Here is a 23,736-nt window from a genome sequence, read left to right as displayed (position 1 = left end):
TCCTTAAAGAACAAGTTCACCTTCATAGACATGTTGGTTGAGTGAACGCAGCAATATTAGTAAAACACATCAGTGAGAGTTTGAGGAAGATCGGAAAATCCGTTCAAAAGTTATGAATTTTTAAAGTTTCTGCTCAGTCACGGCTGGATGAGAAGACTACTATAGCTTGTGATGTCACATGTGTACAATGGTATACAGAAAGTATAAAGAAAATTCAACTTATTTTCACTTTTCTCGCATTACAAAAGAACACTCGACTTCTCTCTTTCAGAAGGCAAGGGGAATAATATCATCCTTAACATAAATCAGTAACAAGTCCAAGAAATTTGCACTTTATTCAAAAAGTAAAGTTTTGTGAAATTCTCTTTTTATATTCCTTATATCGTTGTACGCATGTGACATCACACACAATAGTAGTCTCCTCATCCAGCAGTGATTGTGCAGATACTTTAAAAATTCATAACTTTTGAATGGATTGTCGGATTTTCCTCAAACTTTCACTGATGTGTTCTTCTAATATTGTTGCATTCACTCAATTCACATGTATATGAAGGTGGACTTGTCCTTTAAGTGGGTCCTGGAAGCTCTAGAGTTTTAGATGCTCTGTGGTGTCATCATAACTTTACGTTTTACCTCGTACATGTGTACAATTAGGGTGGGAGAAAGCCAAACGAAAGTGCGAGATGTAAAACTAACGTAGGAGAAATTCAAAACTCAAGTGGGGGAGAAGAAGATTTTGTGAAAATGACTTCAATAAAGCAGAAGAGTCGGAGTCTTTGTAATTCCATCTAAAGTCTTTAGGCTTTTGAAATATGTAAGACTGTTACAAAAACTGGTTACATCTTCTTTTTCTTTGTAAAAGGGGATAGAGATACAATGTATATTTCATTCTATCAACTGAAAATACACTGGTAAACAAACTTTTTTCCAAAATAATTATCATTAAACTAAATCATCGCAATATATGTAATAAATCCCAGCAAGAGAATCAAAATCTTTTTATTCTGTACTATCATTCAGGCATTCTAAACTTCATTAAAAGCATGCACATTATGTATGAAGAGTCCGAAAAGACAGATACACTTTCGTTTAATCACACATACAATGGAAACCCTAACAAGTTAAATATAACCGGAACTCTTCTCTCAAAGTCATTTCTCAAAAACTTATTAACAGTTGTTCATATTGAAAAAAAAACCAGAAAAATAAGGTTTTATGATGCAAGACATGGTTACTTTTTTGCAGATATAGATAAGTACTTGTAGCTTACATGGTAGATTTGACTTAAATATTTGAAATGAGTTACTTTGTCACTTTAAAAAGCCAAAATTATAATATTACAACCTAGTTCCTATTGTGAAATAATGACTTCTGTACATGTCAGAAGGTTGCACGATGTGATGGTAGAATCAACCAACAAAGAGTGTACATTCATTATTAACACAGTTGCTAGATCTATTTACATGAATTCAAACTAGTCCTTAGATCTCTATCTACCAATGGATTAAATTAATGAAATCATGACTGTTCTTGATATATTTACCAAGTAGTGGCTGTACCACAAGGATTAACAAGACGTTCTGGCTCTTCATCATAACTCCTTGTCTGGACCACTGTCTCATAAACTGTCCAGTTCACACAAATTCGTTGAGCACAAGCTTCGTCCAACAAACCCACAAGATGAATGGTGATAGTCCACAAACAAAATATAAACGTACACTTTGTATGTACCCAAAAACAAGCTCACAGAGACAGGTGTGTCCAGATTACAAGATATTTGGTGCAAATGACTGGCCAAACAGTATAATGGCACAAGCAGAGAAAGTTCACTCCCAGGAGACTAACAATCTGTAAATCAGAAGAAAAAAAAAAAATCCCTCAGAGGGAAAGGGAGAATAGCAACAGGTTGCTATGAGCAAGAGCCGAGGAAGCTGGACACAATGTCCCCATCCAAAGCTAGCTGTGGCTCTGTAGAGAGACAAATGAAACGCCGTCTTTCTCTCCAACCTGTTTTGTCTATATACATGCTGACAACTCCCCCTTACCAGACACATAAAAAAATCAACCTGCAATCAAAAAACAAATAATAAAAGAATAAAACATGAGAGCAAGACATAAATGCTTGTACCTCCTCTCGTTTGCCTCTCTGTATTTATCTTCCTTACACACAATACACAATCCACTGCAGAGGTGAAAAAAATATTTCTGAAATTTGGTTTATGACTTTATGACTTTGACTATGATAGTACAGTTTACTCTGGCTGATCAAAGAGAATAATATCTTCAATAATCCATTTGTGTCCTGGCAATTTAATCAAAGTAGGGTTTATAGTGCCTTCATCCTCCAAATGCTATGCCAAGCTTTAAATGGTATCAGAGATATTGAATTTAAAGCATCTTTAGCATGGCTCAGCATCATTCTACCCATGAGATATCACATCCGATAAACAGTAGATCCAACAGGCTTGTAATGTACACTCATGCTATCGTGTTTTGAGAACTTTTGCAGAAACACATGACCTGATGTGCAAAGTGTTGGGTTGCCTGCCTCAATTTTATTTTGTTGGAATACTATCAGAAGACACAAACACTGATGACACGTACCTGTCACAAATGTTCACAAAGAAATGAAAATGCTCACAAGTAACTAAAAAACGGAAGTGGTAAACTCAGAAGAGAGTAGCGCTTCTCCAGCAATGATTTTGAATGCCATGTTTCAAAGGTCAAGTCTGACATTCAGCATGTGCGTTTGTTGATTTTTTTCCCCTGGATTTTGGTAAACCTGGAGACCGTACTCTGGTAATTGTTTGGTCTGTGTTTCAACTGTTGGCTCTTCATGTTTAAGGATTTCTATAGATATAATATGTGCTGATGCAACTTTGGCACCGGATAAGTATCAAGTAGTTTTGCCATCAATTGCTGCTTGTTACAGGCGAATCAAAAACTCCATGCACCTATACTGATATCTAATTGGTCGAAATTGATTAAAACAAACACAATCCTTTCAGGAAATAAACCAAAAGTCTGAATTAGGGTTTGATAAAAATTATCTGTGGGTCTAAAACCATTTCTTGTACAATTCCAGTTTCATATCTCTTCAATAATGATTTTCATTACTTTCATCTTCCGCAGCTAACAATGATTATTGAATTTTTGTTTTTCCTACGATACTCTTGCTTTTCAATCCATTTTAACTTTCATTTCAATCTGAACAAATTCTGCCCTGTTTATATGTTATCAGGTATAAGGTGATTTTTTTTTTTTTTTTTTTTTTTTGCAATTCATGTAATATGTAATATACATTCAAAAATAGCAGTGGAAAATATGTCAGCAATGTGCATATTTTACTTAGTACATAGAGGTGAGGGGTACAGATCAGCACAAAATTTCTGCATTTTGTTTTGTTTTGTTGCTGTTTTGGGGGAAACACCTATTGAATGATTACACACTAGTTTTGTGTCCTATTCATTCTTATGATGGTGAACACAATAAGGCCACATTCAACATACAAGGTACATTGTATACCACAAGAGGCCAACATATCAATCTTGCATGAACGCTGTGCAATGTTTATTAATAAGGCAGCAGGTCGTAAGAGTTCCCCCTTTCTTTTCAATTGAAACAATGGTAAGAAGAAAAACTGCAAGATATTAGATGCAACACATACAATGGTCTACCGTAAGCATCAATATTTTTCCCATTAATTTTTGATGCTGCGTGGCTCAAAAACATACTTGCGGGTTATTGAATTTATGCTGCAAAATTGGTTACCGGTACTTGTATGTTTCATCCACGGAAAAGACAGAATGTTATTTGACATTTGCTTGCGTGAAAACTGAAGTGCTGCCCAATCCATTTGAATGTACAGCTTGCACATAAACTACTGCATTATACACACATGCAGTCATGTCACTCATTTCCTGCAGTCTAAGTTTAGTGACAATTAAACTAGATTGCAATTCATTTGGGGAATATTCTTCAGACCTAGGCTAGGTATCTAATTTTATAGAATTTCATTGTAGAAGTATTGGTTTATAAGATTTTCTACATTTTCTACTTGAACTCGAATTTAGAAAGTCTGTAGAAGTAACAATGCTAGGTTCTGCACAGTATAGGAAGAAGAAGAAGAAGAAGAAGAAGAAGAAGAAGAAGAAGAGGAAGAGGAGGAGGAGGAGGAGGAAGAAGAAGAAGAAGAAGAGGAAGAGGAGGAGGAGGAGGAGGAGGAGGAAGAAGAAGAAGAAGAGGAGGAGGAAGAGGAGGAGGAGGAGGAAGAAGAAGAAGAAGAAGAAGAAGAAGAAGAAGAAGAGGAGGAGGAGGAAGAGGAGGAGGAGGAAGAAGAAGAAGAAGAGGAGGAGGAGGAGGAGGAGGAAGAAGAAGAAGGAGAAGAAGAAGAAGAACTCTTCTATTTGAACTAGAAATTACTAAACCCTAATCAAACAATGCCAATGCAATGGTCAAAAATACCATCTACTTCTTCCAGGTAGAGTGCAGCTTCAAGTTTTGAAGATTATCGCACTGTGAAATGTGTGTGAGTGTGTGGACCCCCACACCCATCTACGACAGGATATTGTAGCTTTTGTGCAAGTGCGTATAAACAACGCGTAAGTAAAAATTTGTGTCCTCTGGAGACAAAACTATTTCTTCTTCCCACTCAAGACAAGTTGGAAGGCGTCGAGAGAAGAAAAAGAAGCTGTCCTCTTGGAGGCTGTTCCAGTCCTTACAGGTCCTGCAACATAACCTGGTGAACATCTCCTTCCCAGCCATCATAATCCCAGCAACTTACATTGGCAGAAATGACCACCTCCTCAAATACTCAGTCCCGGAAGCCACAATTGATCCATACAAATATTCATTCTTCCCAAGAACAACAAAACTGTGGAACCGCCTACCATACTCTACAGTTACTTCAAGAACACCTACTGCCTTCCAAGAGGCTGCCCTCCCATCTATTCGGAACATGCAGCCCCCAGTAGGATCCAGAATACTATAAATCCACCGGCTTGGTTTTTACTTGCACATGGCAAATTTTTATTTTGTACAATTGATTATAATTGCCATCTGTAAATACACTCTGTCCGTCGGCCGTTGATGTCACCTTGTACCATCCCAGTATAGCTTCCCACGAAAAGCTGCAACAGGGATTACTCCTTCAAGGTTCAAGGTTCAAGGTCCTTGGGAAGAAGGAAGATCGAAGAAGCATATATGCCTGATTGCTACATTGGATCGTCTGCAGTCGAGAGCCGTGACCTCTAGTGGGTGATGTCCGTTCGCTGAGGTAGGACTGCCAAGCGATGTCAACAAGGTTAAAGCGGATGCGATACATCATAGCCAGGCGGCTGTGAAGGCGTCTGTCCCGTAAGGAATGCCACTGCAGGTTGTTAAGCATGGCTGTCACACTGGATGTTTGGTTGAAGTCACCTGTCACATAGCGGGCGCACCTTTCCTGGACCATCTTGATCTTGTTGATGTTCCGCTGAGTGTGTGGGTCCCATGCTGTTGCAGCATATTCCACCACTGGTCGGACGTATGTGAATTAAGTGGCCTGCTTGATGTGACGGCTACACTGCCTAACATGTTTGAAGTTACTATAAAACAGTCAGTAGAGATGTTCTCACTCTTATACTTGTCATTCATTTGTCTGTACATGAATTTTGTAATGAGGCAAGGCAAATCTGAATAGAAATTGAACAGAGCGTGCACAAAGGTAAATTTCAGGTGTTTTGGCGTGCGGGGATCTAAATCATGAGAATTCTCACTGCACTACGCTCAAATGCGTGCACGGGACTAAGTATCACATATTCTACCTCTCGAGTATGAGTCGTACGCTTCATGCAGAACATTGCATTTACCTTTGAATTGAAATAGTAATAATTTTTCCACTATGTCATTGCACTTACATTTGAAAGAAGTTATCTATCCCTTTCTGTCACAAGTGCCGAGTGGGAGTGTCAAGTATCCTCCAGAGGGGGGAAAAATGTCCTGAAAATTCTCACACCCCGTCCCTGGGGCTGGGTTATTAGAAACACGCAGCTGCCTTGTCGTCTGCTATGCCGATTGTATGATCACAATTTTTGACTGCTTTTCTAATGTCCGCCAGCCAACCCCCCCCCCCCTCCCTTCCCCCAATGTAAGCTAACCACCCTAACCACCAGACCAGAACCAATTACTGTATTGCTTACAGCTCTGAGAGCCACAATGGCAGCAGTTTTATACTCAAGGGTTGTAAGATTATACTACAGTTTTATGTAACAATTTCACATCTTACTCTGCTAACTATTGCCTTCACTTGTCACTGTAACTTTGTCATCTCAAGGGCTCCGTTTTATCAAAAGATGTACAGTAATCGATATTAAATTTCCTTATCACACAGGCTGCTCTATGAATAGACTTACCATATAAATCAACTATATAATCAATTATAACTCTTCATAAAACAGGGCTGAGACAGGAGCTTCAATCTAGACGAACATTCTATAGATTCGATCTATACCTAACAGGGGCAGATCCAGGAATTTAGTAAAGGGGGGGGGGGGGGGCATAACTAATATTTCTGGTGCCACTTCTGGGTTTCATTTCATTTTTTCTTTTTATTTCTTTTGTTTTCAATGATAAATAAAGGGGGAGTGCGCCTCTTGTGCCCCCTCTGGATCCGCCACTGCCTAAGATACTTAGGATCTTAGATAATGTTTCAGAATTTAAAATATATGTGACTGGGATGAGGAATGAGAGCAAAATTCATTACGATTTTCAGTGAATGATGATGATGACAACAGTGCAGCTTCACATGAAAATGTATGATTTTGGTCCTCAAGGAAGCAGAACAAAAAAATAAAGCATAGGCCTACATACATCCTTCACAGGTGCAGCTCAGTGTTAAGCAAAAAAACAAAACAAAACAAAACCCAATAAACAAACAGACAAACAAACAAACACACACACACAACAACAACAACAACAAAACAAAACAAACCAAAAGCAGAACAGAATAGAACAGAACAAACAAACAAAAAAGTATTGAAATGGAATTGCATTGCTTTATGTTCAATAGCACAATCAGGGTATGCAAATGCATAATAAGGAAATATGGGGAAAAAAACTTTGTGAAAATGCATTTTTTGCTGTTTGTTATAGCTGAGTACACAATTTTCCATTTCCTGTAAAAAAAAAGAGTCACAATTTTACACTAAAATGCACATAAATTAGCATTTTGATTAGGGGGTGTAAAATTACATTGAAATGACTAATATTTTGGAAAAAATATCAAAAAAGGAGGGGTTTTTTTCTGAAATTGCTTTTATATATTCCTGATAAATGACTCTTTTATTCACCTCTAGCAAATGAACCATGACATATTACAAAATATGAATAAGTGTCATATTTTCACTACTCAAAATGAATGCTCAGTTTTGTAGTCATTACTTTGAATTCATATAAAAGTACTTTCATATATTTCATATTCATATTTCATTTTTTTTAACCAAGGAGTGAAGAGATGAAACTTTCAGGAATAGATAACAGACATATGCTTGCCACTATGATGAAGTTTTATGAAATTAGGGCTAATATGTTGGAAGATATGGTATTTTTCATCAAAAAGTTTGTCTTAATACTCAAGTGTTTGCACATAGTGTTTGGATCTATTCTCACATTAACATTGATGGTGTAATTAATATGAGATATATGTTGACTTGAGTTGATATCCAAGATGTGACACTCAAATAATGATAATGATTATATTAAGCCAAAATACTATGTTTTTGCTTATGATATATTTTAAAAATGAAAAAGCATTGAAAAGAGAACACTAAACACTCAGCATATGACCTTATGATGCAGTAAAAAGTAGGCGTGGATCAGTCTTATTCTTCCTCAGAAATTTGTAAATATGTAATAATACAAGTTTTCATTACTCAAATTGCTAAACTTTTCAGGATCATTTATCTTTTGAATATATGAAGGTTATGCAATAAAACATTTGGGAATGTGAGCAAGAATATATAAATCATAATATTACTGTACATGCTCTTCTTAGAATATCAACTGTCCAAGTCCACACGTCTTACTGGAATTTGCATCTATACAATTGCTTAATAACAATAATAATCACGAAAGTATGATATATATTATAGTTTCAGTATAGTAATGGAGTAGCTATCATGATGTTTTGGTGACATTTAGTAGAGATTGTTTATGTTCTCTGAATTGAAAAAGGAAAACAAAAAAGAACAAAAATATGTTTCAACCTACATCATGTCCATCTAGATAAGAGTCATCAAATGATGACATAAGTATAAATAAACAATGATGTTGATTAGTAAATATGTAATATGATGTCATTGTGCATCAGTGCAGTCTAGAATGCGTCAGTAACTGGCCCATAAAATGGGTATAGAGCCACTTACGTGTAGCTGCCATAAATCTTGAAAGTTTTTATTTCAAGGAACGTATAATTAACCGCTATGGACTTCATACGACCTAATGTCATATTCTTGTCAATCCTTTTACATGTATTAGGGCACAGCCCTGAAAATTGTAGCAGTAGTTGTGTGTGTGTTTGTGTGTGTGTGTGCGTGTGTATGTGCGTGTATGTGTGTGTGTGTGTGTGCATGTGTGTGTGTGTGTGTGTGTGCGTGCGTGTGTATGTGTGTGTGTGTGTGTGTGTGTGTGTGTTCACGAATGTGATGAGTATATTTGTGTCTCCTTTTGCGTCATTCCTCTGATGGGTACACTACAACACATACCAACTTATTCGTTGTAAATGTTTTCACGTAACCATACTATGACGGTGCACAATCTATGATGCCTGATGCCAATAAAAAAGGACACAGAAAAAAAGAGGGACCCTAATGCACCCATGAAGATGTTTATTTCCCCAATATATGTAGAGTGCACATAATATCAAACCATGAAATGTAAACATCTGAATTCAAAGTCTAATGGTTGTTAAAGTTGGAACAGAAGTCAAATTGGAAGTCCATATTTTAAAGGGGAGTATTCTCTTGGCATCTCTTTCCGACTGAACGCGTGTCATTTTGAGTGCCAATTTGAATACATGGTATGTGAAACTGGCGTCACACATTGTCAAGACGTAGCCTACTATAGGTTTATTAAGAGAAGCATGCATCATGGCAGAGGCATACCAGTCACCATAGCGACATTTCTAGTCCAGTTTGGTATAAATACATGTATTTATTTTCTGTTTTGATTTTGTTTGTTTGTTTGTTGTTGTTGTTGTTGTTGTTGTTGTTTTTCTTTTTTTTGGGGGGGGGGAGGGGAGGCATATTGAAAATAAAATGGATTACATCATACTTTTGTTTATGTTTATGGTGCTTTTATATATCATATATTGTTAACAAACTTTGCATTTAATATTACTGAAATCAGTATTCTGTACTCTTTTGGACATATTTCCGTTCTTTTCCCCTCGTTTTTATTCTATACAAACTGAATTGATAACAATTATTTATATTCTATTGATGCAATATTGAATTGTACTTGTTTTGTTTGAGCTTGTATGTTATCTTAATTATGTAATTTTACATTTTCATATTTATGTAATACTGTATATTTTTATTTTTGTAAAATCATTTGTAATTCAGCCTAAGGCTGCGATGAATGATTTGAGGAAATAAATATACCATTAATAAGAACAATAACATTATATGAAATACTTTGTGTATTGTTGTTATTTTTGTTTTACCCATCCTTTCCTTTCTTTTTGCAAAGTACATGCATTGCAGTCTTATTCAGGTTCTTCATCATCATGTCCGCCTACTTTGTAATAAGACAATTTGTTGAAAGAAAGTAAACATAGATCTACAAATGAGAGTATAATATATTAAACTGCAAACCCTGACCTGCAATTGCTTTTTGATCATTCTTTGCATTAGCTGATTGTAGTAAACTATGTAAATTGAACAAAAGCTCACAAAAACCAAATGTGTGATGATCAGAAAAAAAAATATTTCAAACGAAAATACAACCAGAGAACATATACTACAGTAAACTGAATTATACTCTGAAAAGACCAGGAAGACCCAAATGCTATGTTTATTCTATACATTGGCTGCTAAATCATTTTTCAAGCCATCATTCAGACATGAATAAATTTCACTTATGTGTTCTGTTTTACCTAATCTTGTGCTTCGAAATCAAATTGTCTTTTTCTTTTCCTTACTAAAAGTTGAAGGGGAATTTACCCCAAACATAGATACAGCTTCGGTGCAGGCATTCATGAATATTATTAGATTCATATCAGAGAAGTCCCTGGAAAATCAAAAAACTATAGAAACAACAACAATAGAGCTAACAACCGTGCGTGTTGGTATGTATTTTGCGCGGCTGGTAAATGATCAGTTTGATTTGAAAATGTCTATCAACGTACTTCTTATGCATTTTATGATACATTGTTACGTCATAATTGAGTTTAAGGATTTTGCACTCATGAAGATAGCGCAAATTTTGAGCTAACAACCGTGCGTGTTGGTATGTATTTTGCGCGGCTGATACTGGTAAACGATCAGTTTGATTTGAAAATATCTGTCTTACTTCTTATGCATTTTATGATACATTGTTACGTCATAATTGAATTTAAAGATTTTGCGCTCATGAAGATAGCGCAAATTTTGAGCTAACAACCGTGCGTGTTGGTTGCTAGCTCAAACTCTAAGCTGACAACCAGGCACGTTTCTTTGTTATTATTATTATTTTTCTGTGCTGAGCTTCAAATACAAATATCACTGTTACCCTGAGGAAGATCCGTGCAAGGGTTGAAAATTTGGTTTACAAATAAATGAAGTTGGATTCTAATGCATTATGTCAACTTGTTTGTCTTCATCGTCTTCATGCTCTTATTCCAACATGCGGATAATAATACCACTATATATACATATATATATATATATATTTCTCTTTTTTGGGGGTGGAGGAAGTTTCAACGAGACCTAGAGGTAAATATATTTGTTTGTCCCCATGAACCAATATAAGAAACAATTCAAACAGGGATATGTTAAATGCAACATTTATTCAATTTATCACAATTTTACTTACTCAAATTGACCTCAATATTATACATGTATTCAATGCATACGTGATTAAGATTTACATAAAGCATTATACTTTTCTCATCAAAAACATGGAAATATAAACTACAATATAATTCTGACTGCAGTAAATATCATACACACGATACATCTTGTAAATATAGGCAATTGTGACCAAAGATATTGCAATCATAATGTGCGAAGCAGACTTAAATACAAAATTACCTGGTCTAATGTGCAAAATGGGACTTAAACTTTAGCGAAGAGTTTTGTGTTCCATTTCAAGCAGTTCTTTACAAAATCCTCACTTCTTTACAAAGAACACAGCACAATGACAAACCAAGTATACCCAGATTTAGATTATCATAGTTCCTGTTCTTTACATAACATCTTTGTCTTTTCTAGAGGCAGAGCTCTGGATAAGACACCATTACCATACCTGATGTCAATAAAATTCAGTAAATAGAAATAACTGGGAGAAAATTATGCAAAAGTAGGAATTTTCACTCCTCTATCATACATCAATATTGGCAGGTGTTGACAAAAATGGGAACAAAAGGTTCAGTAAAGCTTCTTTTTTCCTAAGACATATGAACGTTCCTATCAAAGTTGGCAGCTATGAATTACCAGACGCTCACTGTAATTCATAGATGCCCGATAGTTCTAGAAAGTATGCAAGCAAAAAGATGACTTTAATTAGTGCCCTGAAAAATACTCCCTTGAAAGATACACAGTGGACTTACAAGTTTACAGAGCATAGACACACACAACATATCACTTAAGACACTATTTCTTCATTACACAACGAAAAAACATACAAATCCCCAAAACAAAGCCTGGTCATAGCTGTTACACTACACAGTGGTGAACGTGCAGCAATGTCAGTAGCTATGCATGACTCACATATTTCTTGTCGATCATGTGCGTTGCTGATACATTTATTCTAACATGGAAAAAAAATCTGTTAACAAAATATTTTCCGTTTGCATTCACTTGTTCTTTTTTGAATACCTGCGCACACAAGATTGCATTTTCAGGTTCAGCATTTGTGCTTGACAAGAGTTGATAAATAATAGACACATACCACAAGGCACTTCTTGCAAGCATTGCCTGCTATTTTTTGAACAAAAAACTTGCATGCTTGCAGTTTTGATAGATGAAAACTTTTCCAGATATACACTGGATCAAACTGAAGCAATTCTTTCAACAAGGACTGCACATGGACAGTATTTCTGTTCACCTTTCTCAATTCTTTATAATTACGGTCCTCGTGAATCAGGCATTTGTTTCGAATGCAGACAATTTTGTGCCATTCTTCTCGTCGTAGACGACGTTCTCGAAACCGGTGCTGCCTGGAATTGTTGTGGGTAATTTTGGCGTGGACTTCTTGGAGGAATGAATGAAGAAAGCAATAAGACCTGTCAGACACACGATGATGACAACGGAGATGACAATACCCACGATGGCACCTGTCGATACACCTGAGGGGCAAAAATAAAAGAAATATAAGAATACTAGATTAAAAACAACAACAACAACAATTGCTTTAGTCTTCCTGAATACTGGATGACTACCAATAACAGAGGATGCAAAGATTGAAAAACAATGATAAAACCAGCTGGAAAGCAACCTTTTAAACAACTTTCAAAACTTGGGGATATGGTCCTCTGTATGTTGTGATATCAGGCTTCTTGACCAGCATGCATGATGCAGAAATAAAATTAATCAAACTAAGAGCTGTAACCACTAGAATGTACTACACCTTGCATAGAAATGGATATGTAACGAAATGAGCCATATTGCTGTGATCATAATAAATGATGGCAAATTGTTTGATGACATGTTCCTATAGACCGACCATATACGTCACATGCTGTTTCATGTCAATTCACTTCAAAACTTAATACTTATAGTACTTGTACTACGTGTCTTTAGAATCTAATTTTTGACAGTGAACAAGACGCTTAGCAAAAACAACAACAAAAAGCTACACAGTTGAAACAACTCTTTAATTGCCACAAGAGAAAAGAATAGATACTATTGATTTTTGATCCAAACAAATATTTTGATCTTGCTGAATATACCTACAAATACACGATATAAAGTTTAAGAGATTTGTGCCAGGCCGCTCTATTCAAAGGTCTTCATGGAAGTTATTCATTCAGTTGTGTTTATTTCATTGCATTCTTGTACTTGGCCTAATCTCCCCTCCCCCTCCAAGAAAGAGGGAAAAATAAGAAAATAAGAAAAAAGGCAATGATGGTGCAAGCTGGAGCGAGTCACATGCAAACATACAAACATGATAAGAGGAATGATTGCATCTCAGCCTGCGCAATATGTTCAAGGCTCAAAAAATAGTATGTGATAATTTCTTAATGTCTGTTGACTCTTGATTTTCAACCTCTTTAGCCCCAACCCTCCCCCTCGCAAAGGCAAACAATGCTGTGCCAGTAAGTGCTTGGGATAGTAAACTCACCATTGCTGCTGATTGGTGCGGAGGAGGGACCTGCTTTAGTGGCAGGACCTGCAGCAATAAAACACAATGAAAAGCAAACAAGGTGAAAGTACAGACTGGTTCCTCTACACAGATGACTGCCTATAAATCTTTAGAAAAAAAAAAAATCTCATAACAACTGAATAAAGTCTAGTACACTTCCTCGTGCATGGCACCACTGCTGCTATAGAACATTTTTGTCTACTGTAAAAACAGAATATAATCTGCTGTCAGTCACAGTATGGTACAAACATATACATTCTAATTGATATAGATATTAAAGTTGTAATTTTAAGTATAACATAAGACTCTTCTTTATCAGCTACCGTGTTATAAATGTGAGAGATAGTCATGGGTAGAGGGTTCTGGCATTGCATTCTGGTATGAGGATTGACGCAAGGTACCAGGTACAATATGCCTCTGATACATTGCAAGAAAGGATTGAAAAGAAAAAAGTGAATGAATTAGCAATGGAAATTTGATATAGAGAAGATGCAGATTAAGATAGTCATAGGTAACATTTTTCAATAACAACCAAGGCATAACATGTGACAATTGTGCTGTTTGGCCTGTGATGAAATTCAAATTATGCTTACTTCAAGTAAATTTGCCAAACATTGCCTTCTTTTGACAAATAAATCCATCGAAGCATGTTACAACCATGCCGCTCCACGCTCATCAGAGTTTAATTTGATGACCTGTATGCTGTTTGTTAAATCATACTCACTCAGTAATGCATACCGTACCCGAGTGACGTAAACTATTGAGAGGTTGGCGGTTTCTCAACTTACCTTGGGCCTTAGTTGTTTGACCTCCTGGACCTTGTGTCTTTGGTGGTGCAAAAGTTGGTTGACCTGACAGAGGTGCTGATGAGGCAATTTATGGAGGGCAGAAATCAACAGTTTGTTAAAGGTGAAATGTACAGGCACTGTCTAGCATTTTATATTCATGTAAATAGCTCCGGTTAGAAGAAATGATATTGCAGGAAAAAAACTGAGATAAGGACAGAGGAATGGAATATGTAGTGCTGAATAGATCCTAATTATGTTACTGCCGCCCATATCGAAGAGCACTGAGATACATATATTATCTGTCATACTTTTTGAAATCATTTGCGTTTCAGCCTCGGGCTGCAAAGAATGATTCTTATCAAATGAATAGCTCTAGATACCATTAATTAATAATAGCAATAATCTTGAGATAGACGAGACAAAATTACAGGAATGTGCAGATGGTGCACTCATTCTTTGCTCTCAAAACTCTTATAGTGAAGAAGAGAAGACTGTTATGCTTGTCAGTATTCAGGACTTACTCTTTGGTGTCTTGCACACATAGCCTTGTATCGAGAGACAATCAAGGTCATTCCAGCGTCCTGTCTCAAGGTACATCTCAGCGCAGTCCTCGTCGCCGAGGAAATTAGAGTTGGGTTCGCCGGGATTCCAGTTGGTGTAGTCCACTGGAGTGTTGTCCGTCCAGGCAAAGGATGCTGCATTTGGGGGAACAGAGAGAGAGAATGGAGATAAAATTGTATCACAAATAGGTTTTCAGTTGAAGGGTCGTAGTCTGCTGGATATATGATATGTGAGATAAAGACTGAAGTGCTATTTGAGCTGTTGTGACATAGATTTTTTGAGGCCACTTGGTTAAGTTAATACTATGCAATTCATACAATATTCGAGTAAAATCATATATTGGTCAGTCCCCCATCTTTTTTCTCCAAAAGGATTTAAATAAGTAGAAATGGAATGTTATTGTTGTCTCTGTATTTCACTTCATCTTTGAATAATATCTAATCTTACATATAGTTTCTCTCTTTTACAAGTTAAGAGCACCTAAATCAATTTTAGCACAACTTTAAGGGCAAGTCCACCTTAATATACATGTGGATTGAGTGAATGCAGCAATATTAGTAGAACACATCAGTAAAAGTTTGGGGAAAATTGGACAATCTGTTCAAAAGTTATGATTTTTTTTTGGGCAGTCACTGCTGGATGAGAAGACTACTACAGTGTATGATGCCACATGCATAAAACAATATAAGGAAAACACAAAGAGAATTTCACAAAATTTTATTTTTTGATAAAAATTGCACATTTTATCGACTTGTTACTGACGTATGTTAAGGGTAATATCATTTCTCCTGCCTTCTGAAAGAGGCAAATCAAGTGTTCTATCATTGTGTGAGAAAAGTGAAAATATGTTGATTTTTCTTTATATTTTCTTTATATCGTTGTACACATGTGACATCATATCTGCAGTGGTCTTCTCATCCAGCAGTGACTGAGCAGAAACTTAAAAAATTCTTAACTTTTGAACGGATTGTCCGCTTTTCCTCAAACTCTCACTGCTATGTTCCACAAAAATTTGCTGCATTCACTTAATCCACATGTCCATGAAAGTAGACTTGTCCTTCAAAAAATCTTTGAGCTCTGACTTACATGAAGGAGTGGCTTCAAAGCCAATCCAGACGTCGCTAATCTCCTGCTTGATGTGTGACCTAATCCATTCGTTCTCTTGCTTGGTGTGGATGCTGGCCAAATTGCCGCCAGCCTGCTTGCAAGTGTATTCCGCTGTGGGCCATGAGACCCTTTCAGCAATGTCCTCTGAAAACAAGTAGCAGTTGCTGCCATATGATGACCATCCGTCTGGGCAGCTGCCGGGAACATCCGGATGCTCCGTTGGGGTGGCCACTAGGAGTAGTAGTTATGAGGAAGATAGATGGTATAAATTGGCAGCTGTCATCAGGAAGAACTTCCCCTTTCTTACAAAACTCTCAAAACATTATCTTACGGCATCTGATACTATGATACGCACAAGTATTTGTGACACTTTCATTCATTCTTTAACTCAATGTGTTTCTCTGAATCATTCTTGTATCTTTAATGATGTCAATCACAACAATAAAATACAGTTCATACATTTGAATTGAGAGCGAAGCAGTGAGCAGAACCCCTGCTTCAAGAATGAACTCCAAGAATGAACTCCAAGAATGAACACAAAGGGTGTCAACCATACTTGGAAACTTCCTCTAAAGAATCCACAGCATCCTGCCCTATACCACAGTTTTCCAGCAGATTAAATCATGAATATGGTGTGATTTGAAGGATATACATTCTTCTTCCTGATTTTATGTCAAAAATTAAAATTTAGTGAAAATGAGTGCATAGGTCATTGACTAATTTGGGAGGCCATGATATCATCTTCTCATATAATTTGCATATGTTCTTGCAACTGACATCTCATATCACAGTGTGAACATTGAGAAACTTTAAATGCCATAACATCCTTTTTTTTTTCATGTTGAATTTGAATGAACCTTTACCAATCTGTACATTTAGTTTTGCATTTATTTCAAAGTCAACTTAACCATGACGTGGGATTGCACATTAAAATGGTCACTCTCATTACAGATAACAACTCACCCAGGCTGTACTTGCAGAGGGCACCAAGCTGGTCTGAGCAGGAGTGATCATCCCAACCGTCCAGGCCCAGGGCAGTGCATCCCTCCCCGCCTTCTTGGCTGGGTTCACCCTGGCCCCAGTTGGTGTACCAAACCGGGTGGCTATCAACCCATTTGTACTGGCCGCTCACCTGTGGGGAAAAAGGGAAAATTATATCTTATTATTCACCTACACATTTCATCGCAACCAGGAGAAGAAAATTCCTACTCCCCGTTGTAAGAAGAATGGCTTGCAAATACATGTAAGCATATCATGTATTGGACCTGAGAACATTTGAACTGATTCAAAAGGCAATCTATTCTTTTCAGTATCCACTTCTGTCCATGTTACTTTACACTTAAACTAATTTTTGATGAAGGTGAGTGGGTTGAAACGTAGTTTTCTATGTACTGTCACTGAATGTGACTACATCAGTGAAAATCGTAAATAATATTTATTCTACTGTGGAAAAAAAAATGTCAGTGCACCCAACAGAATTGTCAGTACAGGAGTTTTGAAGAATGCCAAAGACCGGCCAGGGCTGTGCACTTTGACATACTTTTTTGTTGTTGTCTGTGTGACCGCATCCTGTTGTGAGTCAAAATTTGATCACATTGGAGAGGCATCTTATCTCTCTTCATGCATTATTGCTTGTTTTTTTTTTTTTTTTTTTAGTGTCCTTCTCTGATGTCAGAGTGCATTTAACATGTAGAAGGATTCAAAAGTATCAAACCTACAAGATTCAAACAGGCTGGAACAGGTAGATATGATATATGTTACCCCACCAGTTACCAGGTCCATTTACAGGGATGGATTGGTCTCATATTGATTTCATCACAAACGAAAGATCCACAAAGGAATGTAACAAAGAATTGTGCCAAATGCACACTGTGAATTATCAGACAAGGCGTCCATGTATCCCCCTCACAATTTATGACATGCAATCGACTGTTCCCCTGGAGTCATAAAGTACCAGTACGTGAAGTGTTTGCTTTGTTGACATTTCAGGAAACAGCTTGGGAAGCATGTGTCCATCATGTCTACAGCCATACACAAGAAAGGCAAACCAAAAAACAAGCTTGATATAAACATGACATAATACATGTAGATACTGGGGCAGTGATGTAAAGTTCACCAGAAAGTTTGCAAGGAACACTACAAGTGTAATACGTGATGTGCAATATATGGCAGTGCATATTTGTAAATATAACTACACGAGACCATAATCACGTCTTAAATGTGTAGCAACAAAGAGACACTCCTTACAGACGCAAATTGAGTCAGGTGAAATGTAACTTGCCACTCAGTAGGGTTGATCCTAAAGATCCTGTGCTTTGGATTGCAAATGTTTGATCAGCTTCATATTTCAAACAGAGTGAGTGACACAGGCCAAATCCTTAATGAAAGCAGCCCATGAAATTTGAGGCATTGTTTGATATCTGCTATTTTTACTCTCTTGGACACATTTAGATATGAAAAACACTGTGTGGCAAAACAAAACAAATAATAAGATCACCTTAAACAGTAGTCAAAATTTTGTATTTTGTTTTCTAAATTATTCATTTGTATTGCAGAGGAAATCAAGTTATATTGATAAACGTATCATAAATGAAGACAATATTTGTTTATTTTTGGAAAAAATAGATAAAGCTGATTTTAAGATTTTATCTGATGCTGATAAGATATCTTCTGCATGTATTGATCCAAATGTTTTGTATGATAAGTTTGTTGATATTGTTTTGAACATATACAATCAGTGTTTTCCATATAAGAAAGTTTGCATTAAGAGCAATAAAAATGAATGGTTTGATGAAAATCTTAGAAAAATGTATCGAAAGAAGAATATATTATACAGGAAATTTGTAAATAATCCAACTAAATATCGTAAAAATGTTTATGTGACTTACAAGAACAAGTATACAAATGCTGTTAGAAATACCAAGAAAAGATTTTATACTCAAAAGTTTTTGAATGTGAAAGGAAATAGTACTGGAACATGGAAATTAATTAACAACATACTTGCTAAGAAAAAAGCTACGGTATCTGAAGATGTTGAATTCAAAGATGACTCTGGTATGATTTATAGTCAAGAGGAAATTGCTGAAAAATTTAATCAATATTTTGTGGAAATAGGTAAAAATTTATCACTTAGTTTTGCAAATACTTATTTATCTGTTCATTCTTACCTCAAAGGTTCATATATTAGGTCACTTTTTCTGAAGCCAGTAACAGAAAAGGAGATTATTGATATTGTACTAAGTTTTAAAAATGGTAAATCTCCTGGTTATGATTTTATAGATATCAAAGATATTAAAAGAGCAATTCATGTTTTATGTAAACCTTTGAGTATTTTGATTAATTATTGTTTTGAAAAAGGGGTCTTTCCTGATGCAGGCAAGATATCAAAAGTTATTCCTGTATATAAAAGTGGTGCAAAAGATGATTTTACCAATTATCGTCCAATTTCATTGTTAACATGTTTTGCTAAAATTTTTGAAAAATGTATAAGTGTGCGATTATTGCAATTTTTAGATAAAAATGATGTTCTATTTAAGAAGCAATTTGGTTTTAGAGAAAAACACTCTACTCTTTTAGCAGCTTGTGATTTTTTATGTAATTTAAATCGTGCCTTAGAACAGAAAGAATCTTTATTGGGGGTATTTTTAGACCTTAAAAAGGCATTTGACAGTATAGATCATGAAATTTTGTTGTGTAAGTTTTATTTTTACGGTATAAGGGGGTCACCATTACAGCTGATTAAAAGTTATTTGGAAAACAGACAACAATTTACTACCTATAATTCATATTCTTCACAAATGCAAACAATATCTTGTGGTGTTCCGCAGGGTTCAATTTTGGGCCCTATTTTATTTCTCATTTATATAAATGATTTGCCTGCTGCCTCATCTGTATTGCAATTTTTGATGTTTGCTGATGATACCAACATATTTTTGAAGCATAAAGATATTAATCAAGCGGAAGATTTGATGAATATTGAATTGGATAAAGTTAATGATTGGTTTTCTGTAAATAAATTAGTTTTGAATGTCACTAAAACACATTTTATGAAATTTGATAATAGTAATTCAATTAATGTTGACACAGACTTATATATTAATGATACAAAGATAGAACACGTGAGGTCTGTAAAGTTCTTGGGAATTTTTCTTGATGAAGAAATGAAATGGAAAAGCCATGTTGCTCAAATTCTTAGCAAGGTTTCAAGAAATGTTGGTATCTTGGGCAAGTTGAGAGATTGTCTACCTCAAAATATATTATTGTTGCTATATAATACATTAGTACTCCCTCATCTTAATTACTGTATTATACTTTGGGGTAAGTGCAATAAGTATCTCTTAGAGCGATTACATAAGCTGCAAAAAAGAGCTGTTAGAGTAATAACAAAGTCATCATTTCTGTTTCATTCTAGACCATTGTTTATTAGATTGAATATTTTACCAATATATCAACTCTATGAGTATAATCTTGCCATATTTATGTTTTTATATAGCAAAGAATTGTTACCAGAGTTATTTAGTTCATTATTTGTAAAGAATATTGATATTCATAATTATAATACAAGATCAAAATTTCATATTCGAGTTCTGTACGGACGAACTAAATTTTCACATTCATTTATAACTTATCAAGGACCAAAATTGTGGAATGATTTACCAAGTAGTATAAAAGATTGTTTAACGTTGAATTCATTTAAAAGAAAATTGAAAAAGAACTTGTTGACAAAAATTTCATAGAATCTGTAGAGTTTTCTGTATCTGTAATGATATTCTAATTTGTTTGATTTTTCAAGTGTATCCGGTTAAATGACATTTAGATACCCCCTACACACACACACACACACTGTAATACTCTCTTTTATTTCTGTACCCTTTGGGGATCTTACTTATAAGTTTTATGGAATCTCCATAATAACTTCTCATGATCCCTCCACAAATCATCCATTATGTTGTTATTTCCTTTCTTTGTAATTCACTTTGTGTTTGTTGAAACACCTTTTGGTGAATATGGTATCTTATGTGTATTGTTCTTTTAGTTTGTATATTCCAATTGATGTTTATTATATCACATTTTATGTATCCTTTGTATCCTTTTAATGATTATGTGGAAATAAAGTTGAATTGAAAAATTGAAAATATTTTTCCTTGATTCGTACATGATACGATCAATGAAAGGTCTCAGAAGAACTTACATTTGTATAAAAGTCTGAAGCTTTCAAGGTAATATGCAGTTTCTAATGAACTTGTTCCAAAGTAATTTAAGGTGTATCCTTAGGGAGCACAGTGCAATAAAAAGTAAAAAATAAAAAATACAATATGGATGAACCAGGTTGATTATATGGCGGTCCTATCTGGCAAATTTGCATTCCTTTGCACCTCATACTTTTTTGTTCTTCACTCGCACACAAGCATGTCCATTCAGGTTTTAACTTTTTGCAAGATAAATAGAAACCACTAAAATGAAATATTGAAAAGCATGCAATTCTAAAAGGAATTAAAAGCTTATGTGATGAAAATCAATTTTGAAATGGCTGAGCCATCCAGAAACATGGATGTCCTAATAAAAGGTGGGTCCTACATGTACCTTTTATTAGGACCACTTTCTTTTACTTTGTTTTTCATTCATGTATGCACAATGGAAAATAGCAGATTGTGGGTTTTTCATTCAGGGAAAACTCACAAGTGCATACATATAAACACATGGGAACACACAGTCTACAGTCACAGTCAACCTTATACATCTGTCACATTTGTGAGGAAACTGGCAAAATTTTGAGAGTTGGGGCAACTTATAGCTATTGTACCTGCATGCACAACAACACCTTCAGTATAAAAGTCACATGAAATACACACTATGATTACAGATGATCCTCTTTCATGCATACTACTGAAAGGGGATCACAGTCTGACTTCTACTCTCTTCAGGTCAACACTAGCTGGCAGCAGTCACCACCCACCTTGTCATCCAGAAGACCAATCCAGAGCATGGCATCACCATTGTAGTGGACCAGGGTGTCTGTGTAGGCCCCCTCGTAGACGTCCACAATGCTGGCCAGAGTGACGTCGGAGCCCTCATTGCGGCATGCCTGAATGGCATCAGAGAAGGCCATCGTCCTGGAAACGACCTTGAAGCAGCTGTCTCCATACTGAGTGAAGCCACTGCGGCAGGAGTTGGGATCATCGGGAGGAACTGGTGCAGAGGGGTCTGTCAAGACATGAATAAAACGGGATTGTTTTTCTTCAGTAAAAGTCAATAAATGCAGCGGTATGTACAGACAAGGAAATATGAGAAATACACAGTACAATTACAATGGACATACAAAGGGCCAAAGATATGACTTCCACTTCATTTTCTGACCTACACTACACTTCCAGACAATCTATGGTCTACACCTCTAGGCCATTCAATGTCTGCTGACAAGTGCAGCTGTATTAAGCTATGACACAACAATGGTAGAAGTTTCATAAAAACTGGACATAATAACAGACAATTAGAGCAATATTGAATGATACAATTTTGAAATATTAATTCCCCAGATAGAGCAATCACCAGGCAATCACCACAGCAAGACTCACCCAGTGACATCTGACAGATGAAGGCATTGTAGTCATTACATGTCTGGTCGTTCCACCTGCCGACTCTCTCCATGTTCTCCACCATCTCAACACAGTCTTCCTACGGGAGGACAGTCAAAATGCAATGTGGAATTCCCAGGAATGATAAAAAGCATAGAATAGCAATGTGAAGCACAGAATGATATGGAGGTCAAACATTACACATTTGATTTTTTTACCCTAAGAATTTAAACAGGTTAGATTGTTACTCCACTGAGTAATTTTAAAGATACATTGCATCAAAACATAGGTACTGAGTCACCAAGATTTGAGGTTTTGGATGGATGCAAACATGAGGGAAAGACTATGAAGCTAACAGAGTCAGATTCAGTGTTGGCTATTCTTATGTTTAGGCCTATAGAAAATACATGTTTGTTTGTTTGTTGTTTTTTTTTTAGGATTTAAAACCAATTTTACTGATACTAATTAGAGTAAGGTTTTTTTTTAGGGTTTAAAACCAATTTTACTGATACTAATTAGAGTAAGGTTTTGTTTACAAACAGAAATCTCCTTCCTATAGTGCTATAACTATGCTTCCACAAGGTATAGCCTTCAACCATTACTCTACTACTGGCAGATACTCGATCATTTAGAAGAGGGACGGAAGCTTCATGTTGAGGAATGTATGCGGTGAGTAGGAATCAAACTTCTGATTTCCTGTTTATGAGACTATGGCCCTATCTACCAGAATGCAAGTGTTCCCAGATGAAATGACTTACATCTCCCGTATGTTCATTGGGTTCGTCAATATTCCAGTTCGTGTAGTCCACTGATGAGCCATCTGTCCATCTGAAGAGGCCGTTATTAAGGGAATCACTGAGTCCGATGTAGATCTGGTAGTCAATGCCCTTCATTTTCGTCACGAAGAAGGCTGATTTGGGGGATCAATGAGATATCGAAAGGTTGAAATCATCTTTTTCAGCACTTGACTAGAATGATTCATCAGCCAAAATGCACAATTAGATTAGCTGTACGCGTGTATGACAATATGATAAAAGGAGGAGCAAATATGAAAATACAAACAATGACATCGAGGGTACTTTCGCTGAGGATCTGCCCTGATTTTCCACTATGCATAAATGCTGAATAGCTTCCAATGAGCAGTTTGACAATAATAAATATTCTAC

The 23,736-nt window shown here is 36.0% G+C and overlaps 2 protein-coding genes across 2 annotated transcripts in view; both read right to left on the bottom strand.

Annotated features, from left to right (window-relative positions):
* The window catches only part of LOC140238313 (macrophage mannose receptor 1-like), a 57,572-nt gene extending 52,120 nt beyond the window's left edge, over nt 1-5,452 (bottom strand). The window contains exon 1 of the mRNA XM_072318247.1: nt 5,218-5,452. Coding sequence (XP_072174348.1) covers nt 5,218-5,452 — 235 coding nt within the window. The remainder of the gene's footprint in view (nt 1-5,217) is intronic.
* A 5,475-nt stretch (nt 5,453-10,927) lies between these two features.
* The window catches only part of LOC140238311 (macrophage mannose receptor 1-like), a 36,869-nt gene continuing 24,060 nt past the window's right edge, over nt 10,928-23,736 (bottom strand). Inside the window, exons 33-41 of the mRNA XM_072318246.1 lie at nt 23,329-23,480; nt 22,571-22,670; nt 21,952-22,199; nt 16,959-17,127; nt 15,975-16,226; nt 14,849-15,022; nt 14,328-14,402; nt 13,519-13,566; nt 10,928-12,523 (exon numbers count right to left, since the gene is read on the bottom strand). Coding sequence (XP_072174347.1) covers nt 12,318-12,523; nt 13,519-13,566; nt 14,328-14,402; nt 14,849-15,022; nt 15,975-16,226; nt 16,959-17,127; nt 21,952-22,199; nt 22,571-22,670; nt 23,329-23,480 — 1,424 coding nt within the window. The 3' untranslated portion in view covers nt 10,928-12,317. The remainder of the gene's footprint in view (nt 12,524-13,518; nt 13,567-14,327; nt 14,403-14,848; nt 15,023-15,974; nt 16,227-16,958; nt 17,128-21,951; nt 22,200-22,570; nt 22,671-23,328; nt 23,481-23,736) is intronic.

This window comes from Diadema setosum, chromosome 14, assembly GCF_964275005.1.
Source record: "Diadema setosum chromosome 14, eeDiaSeto1, whole genome shotgun sequence".
Taxonomy (NCBI): Eukaryota; Metazoa; Echinodermata; class Echinoidea; order Diadematoida; family Diadematidae; genus Diadema; species Diadema setosum.
The sequence above is the reverse complement of the archived record's forward strand: the minus strand, read 5'-3'. Positions and strand labels throughout refer to the sequence as shown.